This window comes from Pteronotus mesoamericanus, unplaced genomic scaffold, assembly GCF_021234165.1.
Source record: "Pteronotus mesoamericanus isolate MK-2021 breed Mesoamerican mustached bat unplaced genomic scaffold, CSHL_Meso_final contig_56, whole genome shotgun sequence".
Taxonomy (NCBI): Eukaryota; Metazoa; Chordata; class Mammalia; order Chiroptera; family Mormoopidae; genus Pteronotus; species Pteronotus mesoamericanus.
The window spans coordinates 8,533,149-8,556,709 of NW_026555201.1; the positions used below are offsets into that span (position 1 = coordinate 8,533,149).

General features: G+C 36.4%; 1 protein-coding gene across 6 annotated transcripts in view; it reads right to left on the reverse strand.

Moving 5' to 3' along the window:
• The window catches only part of GRIP1 (glutamate receptor interacting protein 1), a 387,281-nt gene extending 384,865 nt beyond the window's left edge, over positions 1 to 2,416 (reverse strand). For all 6 annotated transcript variants that reach the window (XM_054580065.1, XM_054580063.1, XM_054580064.1 and 3 more), the window contains exon 1: positions 2,284 to 2,416. In XM_054580065.1, the coding sequence (XP_054436040.1) occupies positions 2,284 to 2,416 (133 nt within the window). The remainder of the gene's footprint in view (positions 1 to 2,283) is intronic.
• Between the last annotated feature and the right edge of the window lie 21,145 nt (positions 2,417 to 23,561).

The window sequence follows — 23,561 nt, forward strand, 5'->3', positions numbered from 1 at the left end:
GAATTAAACCATATTGCTCATTTGAGAGAATTGGTTTTACAGATCACTCTCACCCTTTAATACTTTCTGATATCCATAAAAATATAAGTGGAAGCTCCCCTACCCAGTTCAGAGATGCCCAGGAACTGAAACCAAAAGATAAACTGAGAGATCATTATGTCACATTACGTGTCTTTAAAAGCCCTGGCTACTTAAACGTTTAATGAAATGTCAAATTCCAAGTGCCTGCATCTACTGTGACACATTCTGTTTACTATACAGCCATCTAAAGTTGGCAACTCAACATGCATCTAACTCCACAAAGTTATGTATTACATAATGGGAACTTTCTGATAAATCACAGGAGAGACATATCAGTTTTAAGGAAATAACTTTTGATGTTTAGCATCTTATTCTTAGCATGACCTTGACAAATCAGAGAAGTTAAGACATGATTCCCTTTAAGTTACTGCATTTGATGGATAAAGACTACTGCTTTAGCTGTAGCATTCTCCTAACTCCTACGATATTTCTTTGATACCATCACAAACATTTCTCCTTGTAGGCATGCACATTTGGTAAACTTATAAAGTATCTCTGTTGTTTTTAAGTTCTTACCAAAACTAGTAGGATGCAGGTACTTGAAAGAGGTATTTTTTCCTATTTGTATAAATATATCACAATACAAGCTCAAAAAGGTATAAATTTGATTCATTTTACAGTGTCCAGCACAAATAATGCCCCTTTTTATTACATTAAAAATATTTTATCACAAAATCATAAGCATGTATTTCTGTAACATAACAATATCACACTCGAGCACACCATGTGACATTTTAGGTGAAATGTTCAAATTGCTGTCTATCTCGTGCAAGACACACACCTACCCTACCAACCACACTCAATGGTGTTACTTCTGCCGGACCCTGTATATATTGGTTGTAAGAAATTTGTACAATGAATATAACGTAATTTAAAGTTCCTAAGTTTCTTTTTTTTATCTCCAAGTTTTCAGAATTATGCATGCCAGCTGACAGTATTTTTTGATGTGACACAAATCTTAAATTCTTGAATATATTATGGAAACTAAATTTAGGAAACATAGATTGTCACTACATTAGAGCAGATTATTTATGTAAAAGCATTGTAGAAGAGAAACATCTCTAAAACTCACAGATTACTCTGTAAAAGCCACATAGCCATATTATTAAAGCACATGTCAAAGAATTATAATTTTGCATTATTGAGTTGTTGCCATCACATGAATTTTCAACTCTCAACTTTCATCGATCACAACAGAATTTCTGGCACATAGAACAAATTCTCATGGAGTTTTATACCACAGGAATGGATTCTAAATTATTTATTAGTCAACACTCAGAGGTTGTAGATGGGATATATTACAACAGACATCAAAAGACCAGGGAGGATTAGACTTGAAATACAAATTCATGAAGATCCTTATTCAAGAAGATAAAAATAATTTTTAATTTTGTAAATGTAGATCATATATAACTGTCGGTTCTATCCATTTAGAGCACCTCATAAACTCGGTGATCTCTGCATGTAGCTGCTTTCTCTCTGCACCCTTAGGCATTTCTGGGCATTTTAAATCTATTGGGACAAGCCTAAACCTCACCAGGAACTTAGAGGACTGCTAAGTATAAGAAGAGGTCTAGGTCTCAGCTATTTATAAGCTAATTTACAAAAGCCTTAATATAGATACATTATTTTATTCTACAAGTATCACTGCTTCTAGTTGACAACAAATATGAGTTCCCTTAATATAATAACAAAATTATAAACTTGCATCAAAGAAAAGTACGTGAACTTCCTTATACAAACAATACCTCCGATTCATCACAGATAATTGACTAGAAGTCTGTATTGGGAACATTAATCATCACCATCAACTTGAACATGAACAATTATTTCTTCCAAATGAACTAGCCTTCCCTATTCTAAAGAAAACACAGTTATTTAAAAACAACTCCAACAGAACATAATTTAACCATCTACTACATTGGCTTGCAAGGTAATTTTGAATGGTTCATTAAAATGATAACATAATCAATTCGCTGCACCTAAAATATTAATCATGTGTATAGACTTGGGCTAGTTATATTGCCTGGATACTATCTGCAGGTTATTCTCACAACATATCAAGCAATACGTAGCACTTCAGTACTTACAGACTGTTCACCTAGAATACTACCTTTTGCACTGAAGATTAAAGCACCATACAAGGTGCATTGTTACCCCAGGCATGCGGGAAGGAACAGGAGGGTGGAAGGAAGTGCTTACTTCGAAAATGCTCTGAAGCGTAATAATAGACATCCTCATAGCCCTCGTGGTAGTCTTCTTCTGGCCGGTACTTTTTCCCCTTTCTTCTCCTAGATCTCCTTATTTGCTTGACGAAACCCAGGAAGCGGTCCATCTCTCCCTCACCGCGCAGCTCGACTCAGCCAGCGCCGGAGCTGAGACAGCCCAGCTGCTCCGGGCGCTGGTGGAGCATGAATGCCCCGCACCGACCCTGCCGCGCTACCCTTCCATCTGCCTCTGTGCTACCATCGACGCTCAGGTTTTAGCCATGAGAGGGAAAAATAACAGCGACAGGGGTTTGCCTTGACAAGATTTCTTACTTTGCCCGGTCAACTGTCAAATGTGCAATTTTAAAAGGAAAAGAGGGAGAAAGTAAAATGATATAGACGAAGAAAGAGAAAACAAACAGGGAAGCTTTGGCCTTCAAAGAGCTTCACAACAAAAGAGAACAAAGTTCAACAAGAGATTCAGCTGAGGGGAGTCCCAGCACTAGAATTTCACTATCCAATATCTCCATCATCAGGGGCGGGGGGGCGGTTAGGAGGCGGGAGGAGGGGGGCGGGTAGGAGAAGAGAGGGGCGGGGAAACAGGCTAGTCAATGGACCGAACCAAAGCAAGAGATGAGCCAACTTTCTCTTACCTGCTAATCCCACCCCCTAATCTAACACCGTTTCTAGCAAAACTCTGAGTTTAGGAAACTTCTTGGAAAGCTATCGGGATGGGCAGACTGATTAACCCTTTGTGCACTCTTGCGTATCCTACTAATGAGCAGTAAAGTGGTTTCATCCATATGCACTGCCTCTTGCTGACAAAAGTATGCTGTATGTGTTAATTGGAGCAGCAGGGAGAAGGCTCAGCAGCTGCTTTCAAATGACACATTTACCCACTGGGCATTAATGTAGTCCAGTTGCTATTTGATCTAAATATTAAAATGCATTTCACAGAGCGGCTGCTCATAAGCTTTGTAACAGCATACTATAATCAGCAAATTAAAAAAAAAACAAAACCAACTGCAAGGTTTTGGCGGAGGAGTACAAATAATCCAACTTTGCTTACAAATTTAGATGACTTGTTACTTTTTTTAAAAAAATATGAAAACAAATAGACTAAGGAGCAAATAAAACAGTTTTTGCTGAAGATGCAGAGAGAGAATTTTCAAAAAATGCTCACACCCTGTTTATTCAGCCTTTGTCTCTAAAATCACAACTTCCTTTTTTTAAGTACCACAATCAGGAACACTTCAGACTGGATGAAAGAGGTACTCGGAAGTCTAGACAGGTCAGCGTTAATCATGGATAACACTAAAAATCATTTTTCTCTCTAGCTTTTTTCTTCAGGTCTTTAAATGAATGTAAAATTTTAAAAGCAGGAAAAATTCTATTTGTTTACAATTAATTAAACATGTCATCATATTACCTACTAAACAAACAATATTCTGCAATTTCATGTTCCCAAAAATGTAATTTTTTAAAAAGCTTCTTACTGTATAAGAGTTGTTCAATATCTATGGAATATCAAGTTTGTAGGACCATTCCAGAAGGAAGTGATTGCCCTTAGCACTATCTGTTGTTAGACTCACAGGCAATTTGCCCCTCTTCTAGATTTAAGTAGTTGAGATGTGTAAAGTTAGATTCAATGTATTCCCATTATTCTTATGGATCCCCCATTTTTTTTTATGCCTTACAAGTGAGGTGGTGAAAAGAAACACAAACTTAATGAAGGCAACCAAAAGATACTACAAAATGTTCTATGAACATCTTTAAACATGAATTCACTTGTCCTTAGGTGCCAAATCTTTTCTTTATTATTCTGAATCCCTCAACCAAATAAATTAGAACAGTTAAAAACAGTGAAATTTGAAGACCTGGAATCTAGACCTTGAATAGGTCGATAAATAAATGATAATAATACATGATCTTTTAATTTAATTCTCTTAACAACCTTTATAATGAGATGATGACTCTATAGATGAGGAAAAAAGGTTCAGTGATGTTTTAGTGGTTTGTCCAAGATCACAAAGGCAATATTGCCAAATACTACCTCCTACAGGCATTTTTTCATACAAATTGCAGATTGTCTTGTCAAAGAATTATTTGCATTTTGTGATTCATTATTTTCTGTGTGAGTTTGTTATGGAAATGGAGTTTGAAAATAATTGCTGACTTTCATTTTTAACTAGGCTAAACATATATCCTGGTTTATGTAATTAATTTGTCAAGCACACATGTTTCCAGAGATTATGCAGGCAAGAAAATTTACCCAGCTACCTCTAAATTATTATAACTCCTAAATTAATGGGGTCCACGTTATTTGTTTTGTAGTTCTAAGCTCCCAGTTTAATCTAAAATGACTCACATTATGGAACAGATGATGCTTCATTAGAGAGAAGATCCTTTTTTGTATAGACCGACTTAAAGCATTCCAAACCAGTTTGCTGACTTTTAATTGCAATATTCAAAGAGCCTGAGAACTTATGAAGCAGAAGTAAGCAGCTATTTTTGGAAAAGAAAATGCGAAGTAAAATTGTATACCTACCAAACTGTTTTCATAAATTATGCTTAAGGCACCTTTCTTTTATTTTCTTAGTTTTGAAGAATTTTATTTGAGAGGTTAACATTTCAGTGTCTGATTATAATGAAAAAAACTTTTATACAAGAAGAAGTTTGATGCTGTTAGGGAAGAGTTTGGAGTTTGGCTATATACTTGGAAGGATATGGTAGAGGAAGTAACTGCCCTCTTAAAACAATCACAGATGTTTGGAAAGCAGCAATAGGGACTCTGCTGATTAGAGGAGGTTTACCTGAATCGCAAGGAATAAAAGAGTGCGGCAGTGAACCATGTAAGGGTGGGGGGTGAGAGGGAGCATGAATTCATGTGTCATAATCCAAAAGACAGAAGGCAAGACACTTGCTACTCTGCCTAAAGGGTGGCACAGGTGGACTGGCTCTTTTCATCGAGCTTCCTGGGTCTGCACCTCTGAATTTTCCCCCATCTCCTATCTTAGATCCTCCATGATGAACAATGGGGGACCAATCTACAATAAAATCTAAAAAATCTTGAGGTTATGCAGCAGTTAGCTAATACCCCACAATAACTGACAAATGAGTAGAGTGAAGTTCAAGTCCCATTCAGTTAATTTTACTACAATTTCTGAGAGAATCGCCCTTTCTGTCCATAGTACAAACACTAGTAAGTAGTGTTATTCATCAGTTATTGCACTCTACAGTCTAAGCAAATGGGATAGTTTAAAAATGGCAAACGGCACTTCACAGAACAAGTATCTCCCATAAATGTGCTTCGTTTGGCTCACTTAAGTGTTATTTTGTTTGTTTTAAACTGGGCCAACATTTAAGAGTCAGAAATTTCACAAATAAATCAGACATTTGATGTTTCCTCAGAAAATCAAAAGATACGGCAACTCTGGGCCCAACTCCAATGTGGCAACTATTAATTAAATCTGAGTGGTGACTGCCACCCAGAAATAAATATGTACTTTCCACTTAGCCACAGTCCCTTCCCCTGGGCCCAGTTCTCTCATTCACCTACCACCTGGCCCCCGCAGGCATTCATGCCTGTGGGTCCTTGGCTGAGGTGCTATCCTGACCAGCCAGTCCAAAACACTAACTTCTTCAAGAGAAGTGTCAGCTTCTCTATACTTTCATGCAAAGAAAACAAATTATTATGACAAATTGGTTTTAGTTGAGCTAAATGTTCACCAAACTATAAAATTAAATTTCTTAGGGAAAAAAAATTGTTCCCAGGAGAAAATAAAAAATGCGCTTCAATAAAATTAGCAAATATATATTAGCAAATAAATTTTTTTAGAAAGTTAACTCTTTTTGGGGGGGGTGGGGGGAATATGCAATTGCCTGAACGGCATTTACCTGGTTTTCATACTCTTCTGAATTAGATTCTCCATCCTCTCTAAGGAAAAGAGGAGCAGACCAACTATTGAGATTACATATTCAATTTACAACTTTCCCTAGATCACACAGGAAATTGAACTCTTTTTTCTTGTACGTTTTAAAGTATATTTTATTGATTAGGCTATTACAGTTGTCCAATTTTTTTCTCTCCTTTATTCCCCTTCACCCTGCATCCTCCTGACCAACACCCCCCCTTAGTTCATGTTCATGAGTCATACATGTAAGTTCCTTGGCTTCTCCATTTCCTATACTGTCCTTACCCTCCCTCTGCCTATTTTATACCTACCATTTATGCTTCTTATTCCCTGTACCTTTTCTCCCATTCTTCCCACTCCTCTTCCCCACTGACAACCCTCCATGTGATCTCCATTTCTGTGATTCCATTCCTGCTCTAGTTGTTTGCTTAGATGGTTTTGTTTTTAGGTTCAGTTGTTGATAGTTGTAAGTTTGTTGTCATTTTGCTGTTCACAGTTTTGATCTTCTTTTCCTTAGATAAGTCCCTTTAACATTTCATATAATAAGGGCTTGGTGATGATGAACTCCTTGAACTTTACTTTTTCTGGGAAGCACTTTATCTGTCCTTCCATTCTAAAGGATAGCTCTGCTGAATAGAGTAATCTTGGATGTAGGTCCTTGCCTTTCCTGACTTTGAATATTCCTTTCCAGCCCCTTCTTGCCTATAAGGTTTCTTTTGAGAAATCAGCCGACAGTCTTATGGGAACTCCTTTATAGGTAACTGCCTCCTTTTCTCTTGCTGCTTTTAAGATTCTCTCCTTATCTTTAACCTTGGGTAATGTAATTATGATGTCCCTTGGTGTGTGTTTCCTTGGGTCCACCTTCTTTGGGACTTCCTTCCTGGAAGTCTATTTCCTTGGCTAGATTGGGGGACTTCTTCATTATTTTTTCAAATAAGTTTTCAATTTCTTGCTCTTTGTCTTCTCCTTCTAGCACCCCTACGAGTTGGATGTTGGAACATTTAAAGTTGTCCCAGAGGTTCCTAAGCCTCTCCTCATTTTTTTGAATTGTTTCTTCATTCTGTCCTGGTTGAATGTTTATCTCTACCTTATGCTCCAAATCATTGATTTGAGTCCCAGTTTCCTTCCCTTCACAGTTGGTTCCTTGAGAATTTTTCTTTATTTCACTTTGCATAGCCTTCACTTTTTCCTGTATTTTAGGACCATACTCAACCATTTCTGTGAGCATCCTGATTACCAGTGTTTTGAGTTCTGCATCTGATAGGTTGGCTATCTCTTTATTACTTAGTTGTAGTCTTTCTGGAGTTTTGATCGGTTCTTTCATTTGGGCCATATTTCTTTGTCTTAGCCCACCTATTACATTATAAGGGGCAGAGCCTAAGGTATTCACCAGGGCAGGGAAACCCATGTGGCTGGGTTATGGTGCTGTATGTGAGGGCGGGGTCAGAGAGGGAACAATGCTGCTTGTTTAGCTCTCAACCAACTTTCAGTCACTTCCCCCACTACCCACAAGCAAATTGGGCCCTTCTGGTTTTGATTCTGGGGTGGGTGGGTTTGTGTATGTTCTAGGTTCTAGGTTCTAGGTTGAGGTTCTCTCCAGCAAATTCTCCTGCGAGGCTGAGAGTTTCTCCCACCGCCGCAACACCCACACATTTTTACAGTCAGAGGTTCTGAGGCTTTCTTTTCCCAAGCTTGAACCTTGGGTGTGTGGTCTGTCTCGCTCCCCAGTTGTTCCTCCTGGTTTATCCACGTGCAAATATGGGACTGCCGGGTCCACCCGCTGCTACCTCTCCATGGGTCCTCTCTGCCCAGCTGCCTGTCTCCGCCCTTCCTACCAGGCTGGATTAATGTCTCTTCTTTAACTCCTTGGTTGTTGGACTCCCATAGAGTTTGATTTTCTGGCAGTTCTGGTTGTGTTTTGTTTTTAAATTTGTTGTTGTCCTTTTGGTTGTGTGAGGAGGCAAAGTAAGGTGTATTCTTTTACATATATTTAGATCGAACAATGGTAACAGTAGTTTGTGAGTATCTGTATGAAACATTCAGTCTATTAGAAGAATCTTGAGACATTAAATCAACTGGAGCCTTTTTAGATACCACTGTGTTTGCACGTGATGCCAAGAACTGTGGAAGACACCCTGTGACCTTAGGGGAGACACTCTGACACACTGAGGAAGGCAGAGTAGGAGGGAAAGATGCTCTGGTCCCTGGCAATGACAGTGTTTTTCATCCTGTTAGACCCAACACCACTTTATTGTAGCAAAGAAATTTGAAATATCCTACTTTACTAGTCTAAATAAAATTCATATATAATGTGACCCATGCATACATAATTTAAACATAAAATATCTTATAAATATTTAAATATATGTTTAATAATAACATATATATAAATTAGTAAATCCTAGGACACAACCATGCCAGTAGATATAGTTAGGTCCTTGCACGGGTTACTTCTGAGAAATAATTTCAAATTTAATACATTATCAGAAGTGATTCCATACAACATAGAGAAAACAAAATGGTATTGTTATAGGTAGACAACACAGTAAAAATTAGTATAATTATTTATATTAAAACTGTGAAGAATATCTCATGTCGAAAGAACAAGAGAGAAGTCAGTACTGGGAGAAAATGTTTGCAAAATAAACATCTGATAAATGACTGTTGTCCAAAATATACAAAGAACAAAATACAGAAATACAAAAGGAACTCTTAAAATTTAACAATAAAAAAAACTACCTGATTAAAAGTGGGTCAAAGGCTTTAATAGACACCTCACCAAAGAAAATAGACAGATGGCAAATAAGCATATGAAAAGATGATTCATGTCATATGTCATCAGGGAAATGCAAATTAAAGCAACAATGAGATACCACTACACACCTATTAGTATTGCCAAATTCACAACTCTGACAACACCAAATGCTGATGAGGATGAAGAAAAACAGGAATTTTCCTTCATTGCTAGTGGGAACACATAATGGTACAGCAACTTCGGATGATGGTTGGTTTCTTACAAAACTAAACATGTTATTACTATACAATTCATCAGCTGCACTCCTTGGTATTTACACGAAGTATTTGAGAACTTATGTCCACCTTAAAATCTGCATTTGGATGTTTATGGCATCTTTACTCATAGTTCCCAAAACTTGGAAGCAACCAAGATATCCTCCAGTAGATGAATGGATAAACTGTGATTTTTTAGGTAATGAGGTATTATTCAATGCTAAAGGGAAATGAGCTACCAAGGCCTGAAAAAGACATGGAATAAAATTAAATGCATATTACTTAGTGAAAGGAGGTAAAATGAAAAGGTCACATACTATATGATTTCAACTACATAACATTCTAGAAAGGGCAAAACTACAGAGACAGTAAAAAGATGAGTGGTTGCCAGTAGTTGGGGAGAGGAGAGCATAATTGGACAGAGCACAGGTCTTTAATGCAGTGAAAAATACTCTGTATAATAACTATAACAGTGGGCACATGTCATTATTCACTTGTCCAAACTCATATAATGTACAACACCAAGAATGAACTCTAAGTAAACTATGGACTCTGGGTGATAAGGATGTGTGGATGTAGGCTCATGGTTTGTAATAAATGCACCACTCTCAATGAAATGTTGATAACAAAGAGGCTATGCATCTGTGAGGAGGGAGTATATGAGACATCTCTGTAACCTTCCATTTTACTGTGAACCTAAAACTGTTCTAAAAAATAAAATCCGCCCTGGCTGATGTGGCTCAGTGGAATGAGCACTGGCCAGTGAACCAAAGGTTCACCAGTTCGATTCCCAGTCAGGGCACATGTCTGAGTTGCGGGCCAGGTCCCTGGTGAGGGGTGCGTAAGAGACAACCACACACACCCTTCCTCTCTTTCTCCCTCCCTTCCCCTCTGTCTAAAAATAAATAAATAAAATCTTTAAATAAATAAAATCCATTTAAGAAAAAGCAACTTACACCTCTGTATTTAACAGTATTAGTTTCTAGGTTCAAATAATTATAACTAAGTTTTCACTAACTCCCTCAATTCAGTAATTCTAGCACCTCAGGCTTCCATCCACAAAATACTGGTGGCCTCCTTTTCTCTCTCACCTTGCCCAGCATTGTGACAACCAAAATGTCCATATAAATTTCCAACAGGGAGCATGTTGGGTTGCTCTGGCTGACAATCACTAAGCTAATTTAATCAACTGAATGCTGCCTTACCCCTGGGATTCTTCCTATACATTGTAATAGTCCCCTATCCCTTTGCATTGTCTTTGCTTACGATAGGTTGAAGTATGAAGACTAATTTTATGACTCAGCTATTTCAACAGTTGCTATAGAAAGATAGGTAATGGTCTAAGAAATCTGAATGGTATAACTCTAATATTTTATGTTCTTGCTTTTTGTGAATTTGAACAAAATTTAAGAGAAATCAAGTTTCAAAACAAATGTTTCAAATTAAAAATAAGTGGTTCACACCAAGACCAAGACATTGAAATGATTATTCTGCCAGTAACTACACTTAGATTTGTTGGACAGAAAACACTGCTGGTATACTAAAATTAAGTCATTCTCAGTAAGTAGTCACCAGAGCCCTACAATCAACAAAAACTCCAATTCTTGCATTTATTTAAGTAGTAAAAGCACTTGTTTTCATTGTTTAAAAAAATATGGTAAAAAAAACAATCGGGACCAGCTTGAGTGTGAGTGGGCAGCCAAAACAGTGAGAAAAAAATATATGGTAAAATGATTTTTCTCATGGTCATGACCCAAACAGGGATCATTAGAGCCTGAAGTAAAATGTTTTTAATGTAAAAAAGTAATTTTTTAAAAAAATTCCCATCAGGCACGCATATCTGTGGGTAAGTAGACACATATACAAAGGGATAGGCATTCGGTGGTCCTGGCAGAGAGTAGGTGTTCAATAAATCTTTTTGTTGCATCCTTATAATCGCAGTGCCAAGATGCCTTAGTTAACGAAAGAGAAAAAAATGTAATGACATAAAGATTTTTAAGAATTTTAAGATTCACAAAATATTGAAGTTAGAAAAGATTTCAAAATCCTTCCCAGCCTCTCTGTTCCCCTCTTCCCACCAACATTCAAACCCTAGGTTCCCACCAGACCTACACTAGGAATTGTCCAAGGCCCAGTCCTAGAGCTGTCCCCCCTTCAGGCACCCCTGACTCTACTCTGGAGCAGAAAAGTGGACTCTTCCTCTGCACTCCAACAGCACTTGGCTCCTGCCTCTTTTAAATAATAACTCTCCCCCCCCTCCCGTCATAGTGCCCCTTGACTCAAAAGTCTAGTTAGTTGGTGTATAGTAGCAGGTATTACTAATCTGAGATATGGACAATGGTATGCATACTTGCATTTAATATGCTATCTTTGTTTTACTTCAGGGAAAATTATAAGTATATACTTAATTTACTTAGGACTTTAACTCTGCTATTTTTTTCCTATAAGGCTATTTTCAGTAAATTAACCAACAATAATATAATGACAATGACAATATCAAATTTAAATATTTCTTGCTTTGAGCCAGTATCTAAGAGTTTCATGGACTCATTTAATCCTCCCAACAATCTTAGAAAGTTGATACAATAACTTATCCTCACTTATAGATGAAGAAAGGAGATACAGGGAAGTTAAGCAACTTGCTTCTAGCCACACAGCTAAGGGTGGCATATTTACTAGTCTGAAATAAAATTCATAGATTATGTAACCCTCACATACATAATTCTTAATTTTTAAAAATTTCAATTATAGTTGACACACAATAATATATTAATGTCTATTGTACAGTTTTATGATTAGACATCTATGTTATTAAATGCTTGTCCCATTAAGTCTAGTACCCATTTGACACCATACATTGTTGTTACAGTGTTATTCACATATATAATTTAACATATATAGCCTCTTAATAATAAACCAGCCTGTTTAGAGTTTATACCCTTAAATATCATATGCTGTCTTTCAAGAATTTTTCTACTCTGACGGTATTTTTAAATGATTATAACAAATTGCTGTGGTATTTAGATGCCATTGGATACATTCAAATAAGTGACCTAATGGATTTGTTTAAAATTCACAATATGCTAGAAATGATCTCTTCTTCATATATATAAATGATGCAATAAGACAGTCAGTGAAAGACAAATACCATATGATCTCACCTATAAGAGGAAGCTAATGAACAAAAGAGAACCACAGGCATGGAAACATGGAACAGACTCACAGTGACCATAAGGGAGAGGGGAAGGGGATAATGGTGGAAAGAAGGGGAAGGGACTAGACAAAGATCAGTTATGAATGACCCACGGACATGGACAACAGCGTGGGAATTGACTGAGGGAGCAGGAGGTGGGGTGGGATGGGTGGAGGGGGGCAAAAGGGTAAAAATTGGGACAACCGTAACAGAATAACAATTAAAAGATGACTTTAAAAAAGGTATGATGCAACATTTATTTTATTTTTCAATTACAATTTGCATTCAATATTATTTTAATTAGTTCTAGGTGGATAGCATAGTAGTTAGACAATCATATATTTTACAAAGTGATTTCCTATATTTCAAATACCCAGCTGGCACCAAACATTGTTATTGAAATATTATTGACTATATTCTTTATACTGGACTTTACATTCCCAGGACTATTCTGTAACTGCCAATTTGTACTTCTTAATTCCTTCATCTTTTTTACCCATTCCCCCAACCCTCCTCCTCTCTGGCAGCCATCAGTCTGTTCTCTGCATCTATGAGTTTGTTTCTATTTTGTTTGTTAATTTGTTTTTTTTCTTTAAATTCCACATTTAAGTGAAATCATGTGGTATTTGTCTTTGTCTGTCTGACTTATTTCACTCAGCATAATACCTTCTAGGTCCATCCATATTGTTGCAATGATAAAGACTTTGTTCTTTTTATGGCTGAGTAATATTTCTCCCCCCCCCCCGAAGAAACCCAAGTGTGTGTGTGTGTGTGTGTGTGTGTGTGTGTGCGCGCGCACACACATGTACTTTTTAATCCACTCATCATATTGATGAGCACTTGGGTTGCTTCCATAGCTTGGCAATTGTAAATAATACTGCAGTGAACATAGAGGTGCATATATTCTTTTCAATTAGTATTTTGGGTTTCTTCAGATATATACCTAGAAATGGAATTGCTGGGTCATAAGGGAGTTCAAGGTTCCCTTTTATGATGAAAAATTTTAGATGTAAAGTTAAAATTCTGTGAAGAGAATGTATTTGTTTTTCAAATTCCCTTAGTGCAAAAAAGTCTGAGATCACTGCCTAAATATAGTGGTGGTTCCTTTTACCTTTGTATCCTTAGCTGGGAGAGCATGTTACTATATGCACAATGTCCGATGAGCGGAAAGACAGAATGAAGAGTGAATAATGGATGAATAAATAATTGATTGAATGGCGATTGAAGAGACAAGATTTGCCTAAGATTGCTCACTGAGAGTGGGAGAGCTTTTATATAGTGGAAATATAGCTATGTCCTGCCACACTGGGCAAACAGGTCATGGCGAAGACAGGGTGAGGCCACCCCAGATCCCCCCATTATAAAATAGCCCTCACACTTTCTGTCATATCATCCTGTCACTTCTCACTGTCAGAAACTACTCTGTATATGTGCTTATTTGTATGTTACCTGTTTTTTCTCTTCTAAGACACAGACTCCATGAGAGTAGGGACACCAACCCTCATGTGCACTGCCATACCTCTAAGTTGTGAACAGTGCTTGGCAATAGGGACAAACAATAAGCCTTTCTTGAATGAATGAGTGAGTGAATGAATGAATGAACGAACAAACAGATGAATCAGATTTGATGTGAGATAAGCACATACTGCCCATGGAAACATACTATTTAAATTATACAAAGACCTTTAAAGTTTCCTTCCTAAAAAGTGTATTCAAAACCTAAATCACTCAGCAAGGATATGAAACAGAGCAAGCCCTAAAGGTTGCTCAAAACTAGCACGGGAGAAGTAGCTAACATGTCATAGGTGTTATATACATTTGATAGAATCAATAAATGAATTTTAAAAACTACAGACATTCTAAAAGCCTTTTTAAGCTCATGCTTTTAAACTCTTCACTAAACTTGTAACTACTATCAAGTAAGGAGATGGCTGAGAAGCCTCTCCTCTTTCCTCTTACACACTGCGTATTAAATATTGATTGTGCGGTATGTATGTATGTAGGGTATCATTGCGCAAATAAATGCACAATCAAACAAATGAACCAGCCAAAGGTTCAATACTAAAAGTTACAAAGAGAGGCATGAACATAGGTTAATCCAACTTGGATAAACAGCTTCGAAAAAATCAAAAACTCTTAAATACTTCAAATAGCAAACCAAACAAGTAAGCCTGTAGATGGCAGCTAACACTGAGGTCTAAGGAAGAGCTCTAAGAGAAAAGGGCCAAGGAGGTAAGATGAATCATATGGCAAAGCACTTAGAGAAAGAAAGCAGAGAGAAATTTAAATTAGATTAGTCATCACAACTTGAAAGTGAGTCTGCAGGAAACTATTTTAAATACCAAGAAAATGTTCCTGTAGCCAAATGAATCGATTTAAAAAAGAAAATCTAAGCTTTTGGAAATGCAATGCTTTGGTAAAATAAATCAACCAAAGGAAAAATAAAAAAACAAATAAATGTGTGCCACTTAAAAATAGATTTTTCTTGTTCTCTAGTAGCCTGGAAGGACACATGAAAGAGCGAGAGATAAAGATAGAGGGAGGAAGGAAGTATGAATGAATGCTCAGGCAATAGAAGCCATTAGGTACTATATTGTTCAGAACCATCAATGTGGAGCTTAAATAGATCCTGTGAAGTCTCACTATTATCTAATAGAACTTCATAATCAGTACTATTTTTTCCCATCGCTTAAAAGCATCTAGCTGCATAAAAATAATAACATCTTGCAGCTATAAGGCACTTTTTAGTCTAAATCTTTTTATCTGATATATTACATATTCAGGGAAAATGTCAATTCAGTACCTTGTACATTCTCAAATCCCTATAATAATCAGATGGTAAATTTAGCATTTCAAATTTAGAAATTATTTTCGTTTTAAGTTTTAATTTTCTTATGCTCATTCCACACTTAGTTATTGGTTGACTATATTGATTAATTTTATATAGTGGAAAAAATAGAAGAAAATCTTTAAAGACTGAAAGCATAGTCTCAGTTATTCAAGCCCTTTGAAGTCTAATACATTTGGAATCTCAGGATGACTGTCTGACATTTCATTTTGCAAGAAGTCTAAACAACCACAATAAATTTACAAATGCAGACACGCCACAGTTAAATTTCATTTCACGCTTAGTGAGCAAACATTATCAAACTATAAGCACTGTCCTCCACTGTCTAACTCAAAATCTTGTAACCAATGGATGGTCGACCTTGAAATATTTCACGGATGGATGAATTGGCTTAGTTTATTCATCATTTTGCAGATTAGCAAACTTAGGCTGTATGTATTACATAGAGCAGGTGGCTCAATGCTTTATTTAATAAACAACACAAATAATTAGTGATTAGAGAGAAGCAAATTAGAGACCCAATTAGGAATTGTTCAGCGGAAAAGTCTTTTAAAATAAGGAGTATTTCTTTCTGCATTCAAATTTCTTTAGAAACATGCTTCCACTTTCATTTCTTAATGGCAAATTTCTTTAAACAGTTTGCATCAATCTCAATGAAAGCAGGAAAACACTTTCGTTGAAGAGATCATCAGATTATACAGGGCTTTGTGAAACTACAGGAGGGCTGTGCGCAGTAGAGTGCCAGTAACTACTGCACTTATCAGCATTCACCTACAAGTTTAGATTATATATAAAGAGGAAGCTTCCTTTACTTAAATACGTTTGGTTTTGTAATACTGCCAATTCATTTTGTCATTCTGCATATATCAGTTACTCAGTAAATGTAATAAAGAAACAACATTAAAACACACAGGGAAAAAAACTCATAGCATACTTTATATTCTTGATGCCAAAATCCCACTTAGCATGTTAGAGCCTTCTGTTCAACTTTTATTATTCAGTTTAAAAATTGTTACACAGTCTCTACTTTCATATACAAATGATGAAAAAGGCAAATTATTGGTGCCAATTTTATATCAGGGAAATTTTTTAAACTAATCAGACGTTAAAACTGACAGAAAAGAACTAAAAGTCTTTAAGTTGCAATACATACTATTTACCAATAGGGAAGCTTAATCTTATAGAACCCAAGATGTTAATTTTAGCCATGATTTGCATCTACTGCGAGAGTGGGCAATGCAAGTCAGTTATCTCTATCCATGTTGACTTTTTCTGCCATATCATTGGTGCATCACTGAGTAAATGTCTTTCCATAAGCTGTACCCTAGTGACTTCAGACTCTCAAGAGATGATGTCATTCACTTTGCCGCCTGGGAGCCTGTGGAGGGCTCCTGGGAACAGGACTTCTGTAACAACAAATATGTTGGAAGGCTGTGGTCCAAGGCCATTTTTAATTTTGACCAGAGGGAACACAAGGCTCTTCTTAAAACTGAAGGTGTTTATGCTCAACACAACACTGAATATTATCCAGACAAGAGATGTGCTAATGTGCACAAAGAACAACACAGTGACTCCTGGTGGCAAGCCGAACAGAGCAAGAGGAATGGGGGCGGGGGGGGGGGGGAATTCGTGCTCATAGAAACAGTGGTCTGGTTCGTGCTAAATTCCAAACAACCTGCCTGCTAAAGCCATTGGACACAGAATCCCTGTAATGCTATCCCCACCCTTCCCCCAGGGTTTAAATTTATTGAAAATAAATAAGTAAAACGGATTTGTTCTCTTGTGAAAAATAAAAAGAAATGATGTCATTATGTTAGTGATGTAGTTAAAATTGAACTCCTGTTCAAAACCCACCTATAGACATATCTGAGGACTATTTTCATAATGCATTATTAGAGAAATAAAATTCAATTATTTTTATGCAGTAATGACTGTCAACATTTAACTTGCAGAATATGTTCATTAACCCTATCATAGCTGCTTTTTATACCACCTTTTAATCATCAGCTTACTTAACTGTGAGTTTCAGGGCAAAACTGTCCTTTTCACTGTTGTAGGCTTAATGTCTAAGCATATATGTTTCCATGTACTCAATGGTTCTTTCAAAAAAATTTACTGAATGCTTACTAGGTGACCAGCTGCACTGAGCTGAGAATTACCATACAAAACAAGAGCAGAAAACAACCATATCATTTTTTAAAGATTATCAACAAAAACAAACAAATGAGCGGAAAAGAATAGGAAACAAGGAAATAAGAACAAACTGACAGAGACCAGAGGGAAGGGGGGAGGGAGAAAACAGGGGGTGGGGAAGATGGGGAACAGATTCAAAGGACCCTGGGACAAGGACAATGGGATGGGGACTGTCTTTGGGAGCAGGGGTTGGACAGGGCAGGGGAGAGCAATAAGGGGAGAGAATGGGTACAACTGTAACTGAACAACAATAAAAAAAATAAAGTAAAACACTTAAAAAATAATAAAGATTTTTTTTGTTATTCTATTACAGTTGTCCCAATTTTTCCCCCTTTGCCCTCCTCTGCCCATCTCACCCCGACCCACAGTCCATCCCCACTCCGTTGTCCATGTTCACGGGTCACTCATACATGTTCTTTAGTCCCTTCCCTTCTTTCCACCATTATCCCCCACCCCCTTCCTCAGGAGAGGGCATTGACAATTTATAGAAAAGATTTTTTTTAAAGAAAAAATCTGGAAGAAGGAGCTACCTTAGATATTTATATCCTTAATTTATATGTATATAATAAGTGCTCCATATAAATTATTTTAGAGAATGAAGCAATTACTCCTTAATTCAATCTTCCACTGGAATCTTACTAATAAAGGAAAAGTCAGATCTCATTATAAGGCATCACATCAGTGATTCTCATAGGAAAGGGGCTCATAAGAGGGAAGTGTCAGAATCACATGGGGAGGAATTTTTTCCAACTCAAAATGACCCTTCAAAACCCAGGCCAGGGATTCCCTCCTCCAGGAAGGCTTGTGTTATGCTCACCCTCTCCCATCTCCTCCAAGGAGCCTAGGCTTGGGAGTTACGGCCTCCTCAGCCTACTCTGCTAGTTAGGACACTGGTTCAGGTGCTTTAACCAATAAGTAAGGGTGCCTAAACAAGACCAATGGCTTCTTTCTTTCCCATATTAAGGTCTGAGCTGGTAGGTGGCAGCTAGGGGTTGGGAGAAAGTAGGTGGTACTGCTATCTATAAAATCATCCAGGGACCTGGGCTCCTTCTATCTGAAATGTTATACCTTGAAATGCTGTCCTTATGCTCCTAAGTGTGACTAAACTCTGTCATGGCCAAGTGCCAGCCTGAAGGAAGAGGAAAATAGATAGTAAAGTTTTCTTTTAACAACAGAACCAGTAACAAGTTGCACATGTTACGTCTCGAGGCCACTGTATGGCCACACCTCACTGCCATCGAGGAAGGACGAAAATGTGGTTTTTCTAGCTGGGGGGCCAGGTGCCTGGCTAGAATGTGGGAGTTTCTATTAATAAAGAATGGGTGAAAAAGTATTGGAGGATAATCATTTTATCTCCCCTCTCCCTTACTTTATTATAGCATTATTATTCTCTGTTGCAATTGAGACCTATTTGGTTGTCCCTGGGGCTGATCTCAAAGTTTGTTTACAAAGAGGCAATGTTCTATTTATCTCTATTTCCCTGGAACCTAGCACCGAGCTTGGCCTCTAGTGGGCACTCAGTTCCTCTACTATGGACTCTGTCAAAATTTCATTTTCTTTGTACAACAACCTAGTGAGGTAGGTGCAATAATCTCATGTACTGTATATGTGCTGATATTTATAAACTAACCCTTTAAAGACAATAAATGATGGACTCGGTATTTGAAACCTACCTTGTATGACCCCTCAAATCCCATGCTCTTACAGTTTAAGTGAACAACAAAACTTGGGGTTGCTATTTTAAAATATAGCCTCAAAACCTTACATTAGAGATGTGTCAGAACAGTCTTATTTTTATCCTATACCAATGCATATTTTCTGAATGACAAGTGATAAGAATTCTAATGGTGGAGTCTTTGAATGTTTTATAGAATCTTGAAAACATTTAGAATAAAACAGAAACTACTTCCTCAGCCACTTGTGCTCATTAAATATTGTTATATTATTTGCCCTCATGATTAGGGTTGTCAGCTTTTATATATTTAACTTGAGAGCTGGGATATTTTAACATTTAACTTTCATTTTACTGTGATAAAAACGGCATGCAATCTACCCTCTTGACAGATTTTTAAATTTACAATACAATATTGTTAACTATAGGCACAATATTGTACAGCCCATCCTTACAACTTATTTATCTTACATAACAGAAACTTGTTACTGGGAATGCAAACCGGTGCTGCCCTTAGGGACACTAATATGGAGATTCCTCAAAAAATAAAAAATAAATCTACCATATGACCCAGCAATTCTGGGTCTTTATCCAAAAGAAGTGAAATCAGGATCTCAAAGAGATAATAGTACCCTCATGTTCACTGTAACATCAGTCACAATAGCCAAGGTATGGAAACAATTTACATGTCCTTTAACATATGAATGGAAAAAGAAAATGTCATATATACACACAATGAAATATTGGTCAGCCTTAAAAAAGAAATAAAATTCTGTTATATAATATTTTAACCAATGCAATTTAAGTTACTAGATCTTTGAAGTGAGGTGAAAGTGAAGCAATGTTTGTAAAATATTATTCCTCACAAATACTCCTTTTCTCAGGGTAAAAACAGGATTTTATCCAACAGTTGGAGAAACATCAAATTAAACAAAATTAAGCCTGTTTCTGAACTGTAGGCCTCCGCAGAGCTTCAGGCTACGGAGGGTCGTCACTGCTCCGAGGGGCGCAGACCTGCCTCAACGCCCTGGGCGCTTTTCTCCACGGACTGCTCCGCAGGGGTGGTTCGGGGGGCTCCACTGTCAAGAACGCCATTCTCTTAAAAATTATTGAGAACATAAAAGGGCTTTTGTTTATATGAGTTATATCTATTGATATTTAACCATATTAAAAATAAAACACCATATGACCCAGCAATCCTTTTTCTGGGTGTTTACCCAAAAAAGTAGAAAACATTTATTCCCAAAGATATAGGCATGCCTCTGTTCACTGAAGCATTATTCACAGTGACCAAGACAGGCAGACAAAAGTGTCCTTCAGCTGAGTACTGGACAAAGAAAATGTGGTATATATATTCTATGGAGTGCTACCTCAGACACAAAAGAAGATGAAATACCGCCCTTTGCGACGGCATGGATGGACCTTGAGAATATGATGCTAAGTGAAATAAGTCAGACAGAAAAAGCCAAGAACCATGTCATTTCACCCATATGAGGGATATAAAACTGAAACTCATGGACATAGACAGCGGTGTGGTGGTCGCTCGAGGGAGGGGGATGGGAGTGGTAAAGAGAAAAGGGGGCCAAATATTGTACAAGGTGACAGAAGATGATTTGACTGTGGGCGGTTGGGCACACAATGCACGTATCGCGGAGGTGTGCCCTTGCGACCTATATGATCTTATTGATTGATGTCACCCAAGTAAACTTAATTTAAAAATAAAGAATAAAAAAAGAAAACAGAATTTGAAAACATATTCATTACTAATTTATTTAAAAATAACATGTTAATGTAATATCATGACATGTTACTATAAGAACATAAGATTAATATTAGAAACCGTTACATGTTAATATAAATGACATTTTATAAAAATCTCTACATTTCCAAAAAAAAAAATTTAGTGAGATGAGCACTTGTTTTATATTTTTACAAATCTAATGCGTAGCTTAATAAGAAAAAGCTGCATTTTCATGTCACATTCTGCATTCAATCTGTTGTGAGGTGTTGTTTGATCAAAGCAAATGAAGAAAATTCAAAATCACACAGATATGTAGTTGGAAAAGAAAGGAGTGTTTTAATAGCCTTTTCAGATCATTGAGGATATTCTTTTTTTGATATCACACCATAATTAAATAGTAGTTGAATTTCTTAATTACTTTCTTATTCATAATGCGGGATCTGAAACTTTGTCAAATTTTTTGCACTCTCTTTAAAATCCATTGGTCTAGCTTACATTTTAAATAAATTTTTACAACATGATTTGTATCATTGTGCACTGTCATTTGGAAAGTAATTGGTTCAATGACTTATGCAGTCTTCTAAACATTGATATGCTTCATTATTTCATATCAAAACATCATATTCATTATCACCACTGATCTTATTGGAAAAGTCAGTAAGTATTGGGAAGCTGTCAAGCTCAAGATGGTGAAAACAAATGCCCCAAATTTCAAATTTTCACTTTAAAGCTCAAATTTTATCTTTGGCAACAAATATAATCTGTTGTTATCTTTCAAGTGATAGGCTTATTTCATTTATTTTCCAGACAATATCTGCCAAATGCCCAAGCTTAAGTAACCAAAGTCTATTCCATGAGAAAGGTGGCTAGCTTAGTTCCCAATTCAATTGAACAACTGCTTTTTTCCTGAGATAGCACACTTTGGTATGCAACAGGACTGCTTTAAGAGTACTTCTTATTTCATAATATAGATTATTACAACTATGTTTAATATCTCATTAAGAACATTCTTATATGAAATCTGCTTTGTGCTTTTAGTTGCAAGTGTGTGGTGATGAAGAATATAATGACTACTACTACACTTTGTTGCCGTTGCCTTGGTGCTAAATCTCCAAAGGTGTTAAGCACCACAGGATAAGAGCAAAAAAAAAAAGTGGGGGTGATTCATGGACTACACTTTGAGAGCCCCCCTATAAAGAATAACTTCTGGATAAAAAGATGTGAGTGCCTTTGTTTTCTGTTATTTGCTCCAAGTTCTTAAAAAAGGTGTCTCAAAAATCTTAGTGCAATTTAAAGCTCTAATAATTTCAGAGGTATAAATGTTAATGACTTAATGTCTTTTACATTTATTTCATTTAGAAAGAATAAATGTTTTATGTAAAATTTTTGTCTACAGCTGCTTCTGAATGAATTGGTAGAGGAAGACCTTTGCTTGGCCGCCCGCCTCAGTTACCAGCCTTGCTTCTGTCGGTTTTGTTGTTGCTATTGCTGTTTTGGGTTTTTGTAGGTAATCTCTGAACCGTTACATATGCATCAAAACCTGGTTCTTTCGGTGCTTTTAAAGCTAAGACTACAAATGCAATCCTTTCTGTTAATAAACTCAGCTGGTGAAAATTTTATAAAATTTAAAAATCAACTAGAACAATATATAACAAAGTGGTAGTTACATTGAATTGTAAATAAGAAACATCAATATTTTAAAACATTAATGAAACAATCTTTCAAATCTTGCTTTCTGTAAGTAATACACTAGATTATTCTTAGGTCACTTGCCTCACAGAGACAATATAGTAAAAAAAAAAGTGTGAATTAAACTATTCACTCAACAGTTAATAAATATTTATTCAGTAACTATTATACACCAAGTATTAGGCTGGATGTTGCAAAATATTTAGTAGAAGGAGCTTTTAAATAAGACATTGTTATATTAAATCTATTTTTTATAATGCCAGAACAAAGTCACTTCTGAGATTTTTATGTGAAAAATGTCAAACTAAACTAATAATTTTTAATATTCACTTAATTCAACCTAATCCTATTCTAGCATTTACAGTAAAATTATAAACTAGGTGGAGAAATGTGAAGATTAATATGAACTTTTGCTTGACATTGTTTTTAAAATTTATCATAAGACAATGAGTACTATAAAAATGTTGCTAAAGATTGTGTATCTCAACAAAATGATAGAACGTTATAGGGAATAAAAGTCAATGATAACTTTTTCTTTACAAATGCCATGAATACGCAATTGAGAAGCACTGTGGTATGAATAATTGTGTTTCTTCCCTGACTTCCTGCTTTCTGATATAAGAAATAAAGAATATTTCTTTAGATTCTATTTGCTATTTTCTTACTTAAGCTGAGAAAAAGGTGAAACAATGTCAGCCTACAGAAATAAAAACATTACCCTTGTCAATAAACTTAGTCAAAGTTATGTTTCAATTTTTAGTGGTCATAACTAAATTAGTCTCCCTAGGCAAATTAAATCAATAATAATTAGACATCTCTCTTATACATACTCATTCTTCTGGATTTTGGTAAAAAAAATAAACCATTGAGATCATTAGCAACATACCTTTTCTGAAGCATAGTCATGCACCCCCTAATGAGGGGCTCATGTTCTAAGAAATGCATCCTTAGGCGAGTTCATCATTGTATGAATATCATAGGATGCACTTACACAGACCTAGATGGTATAGCCTA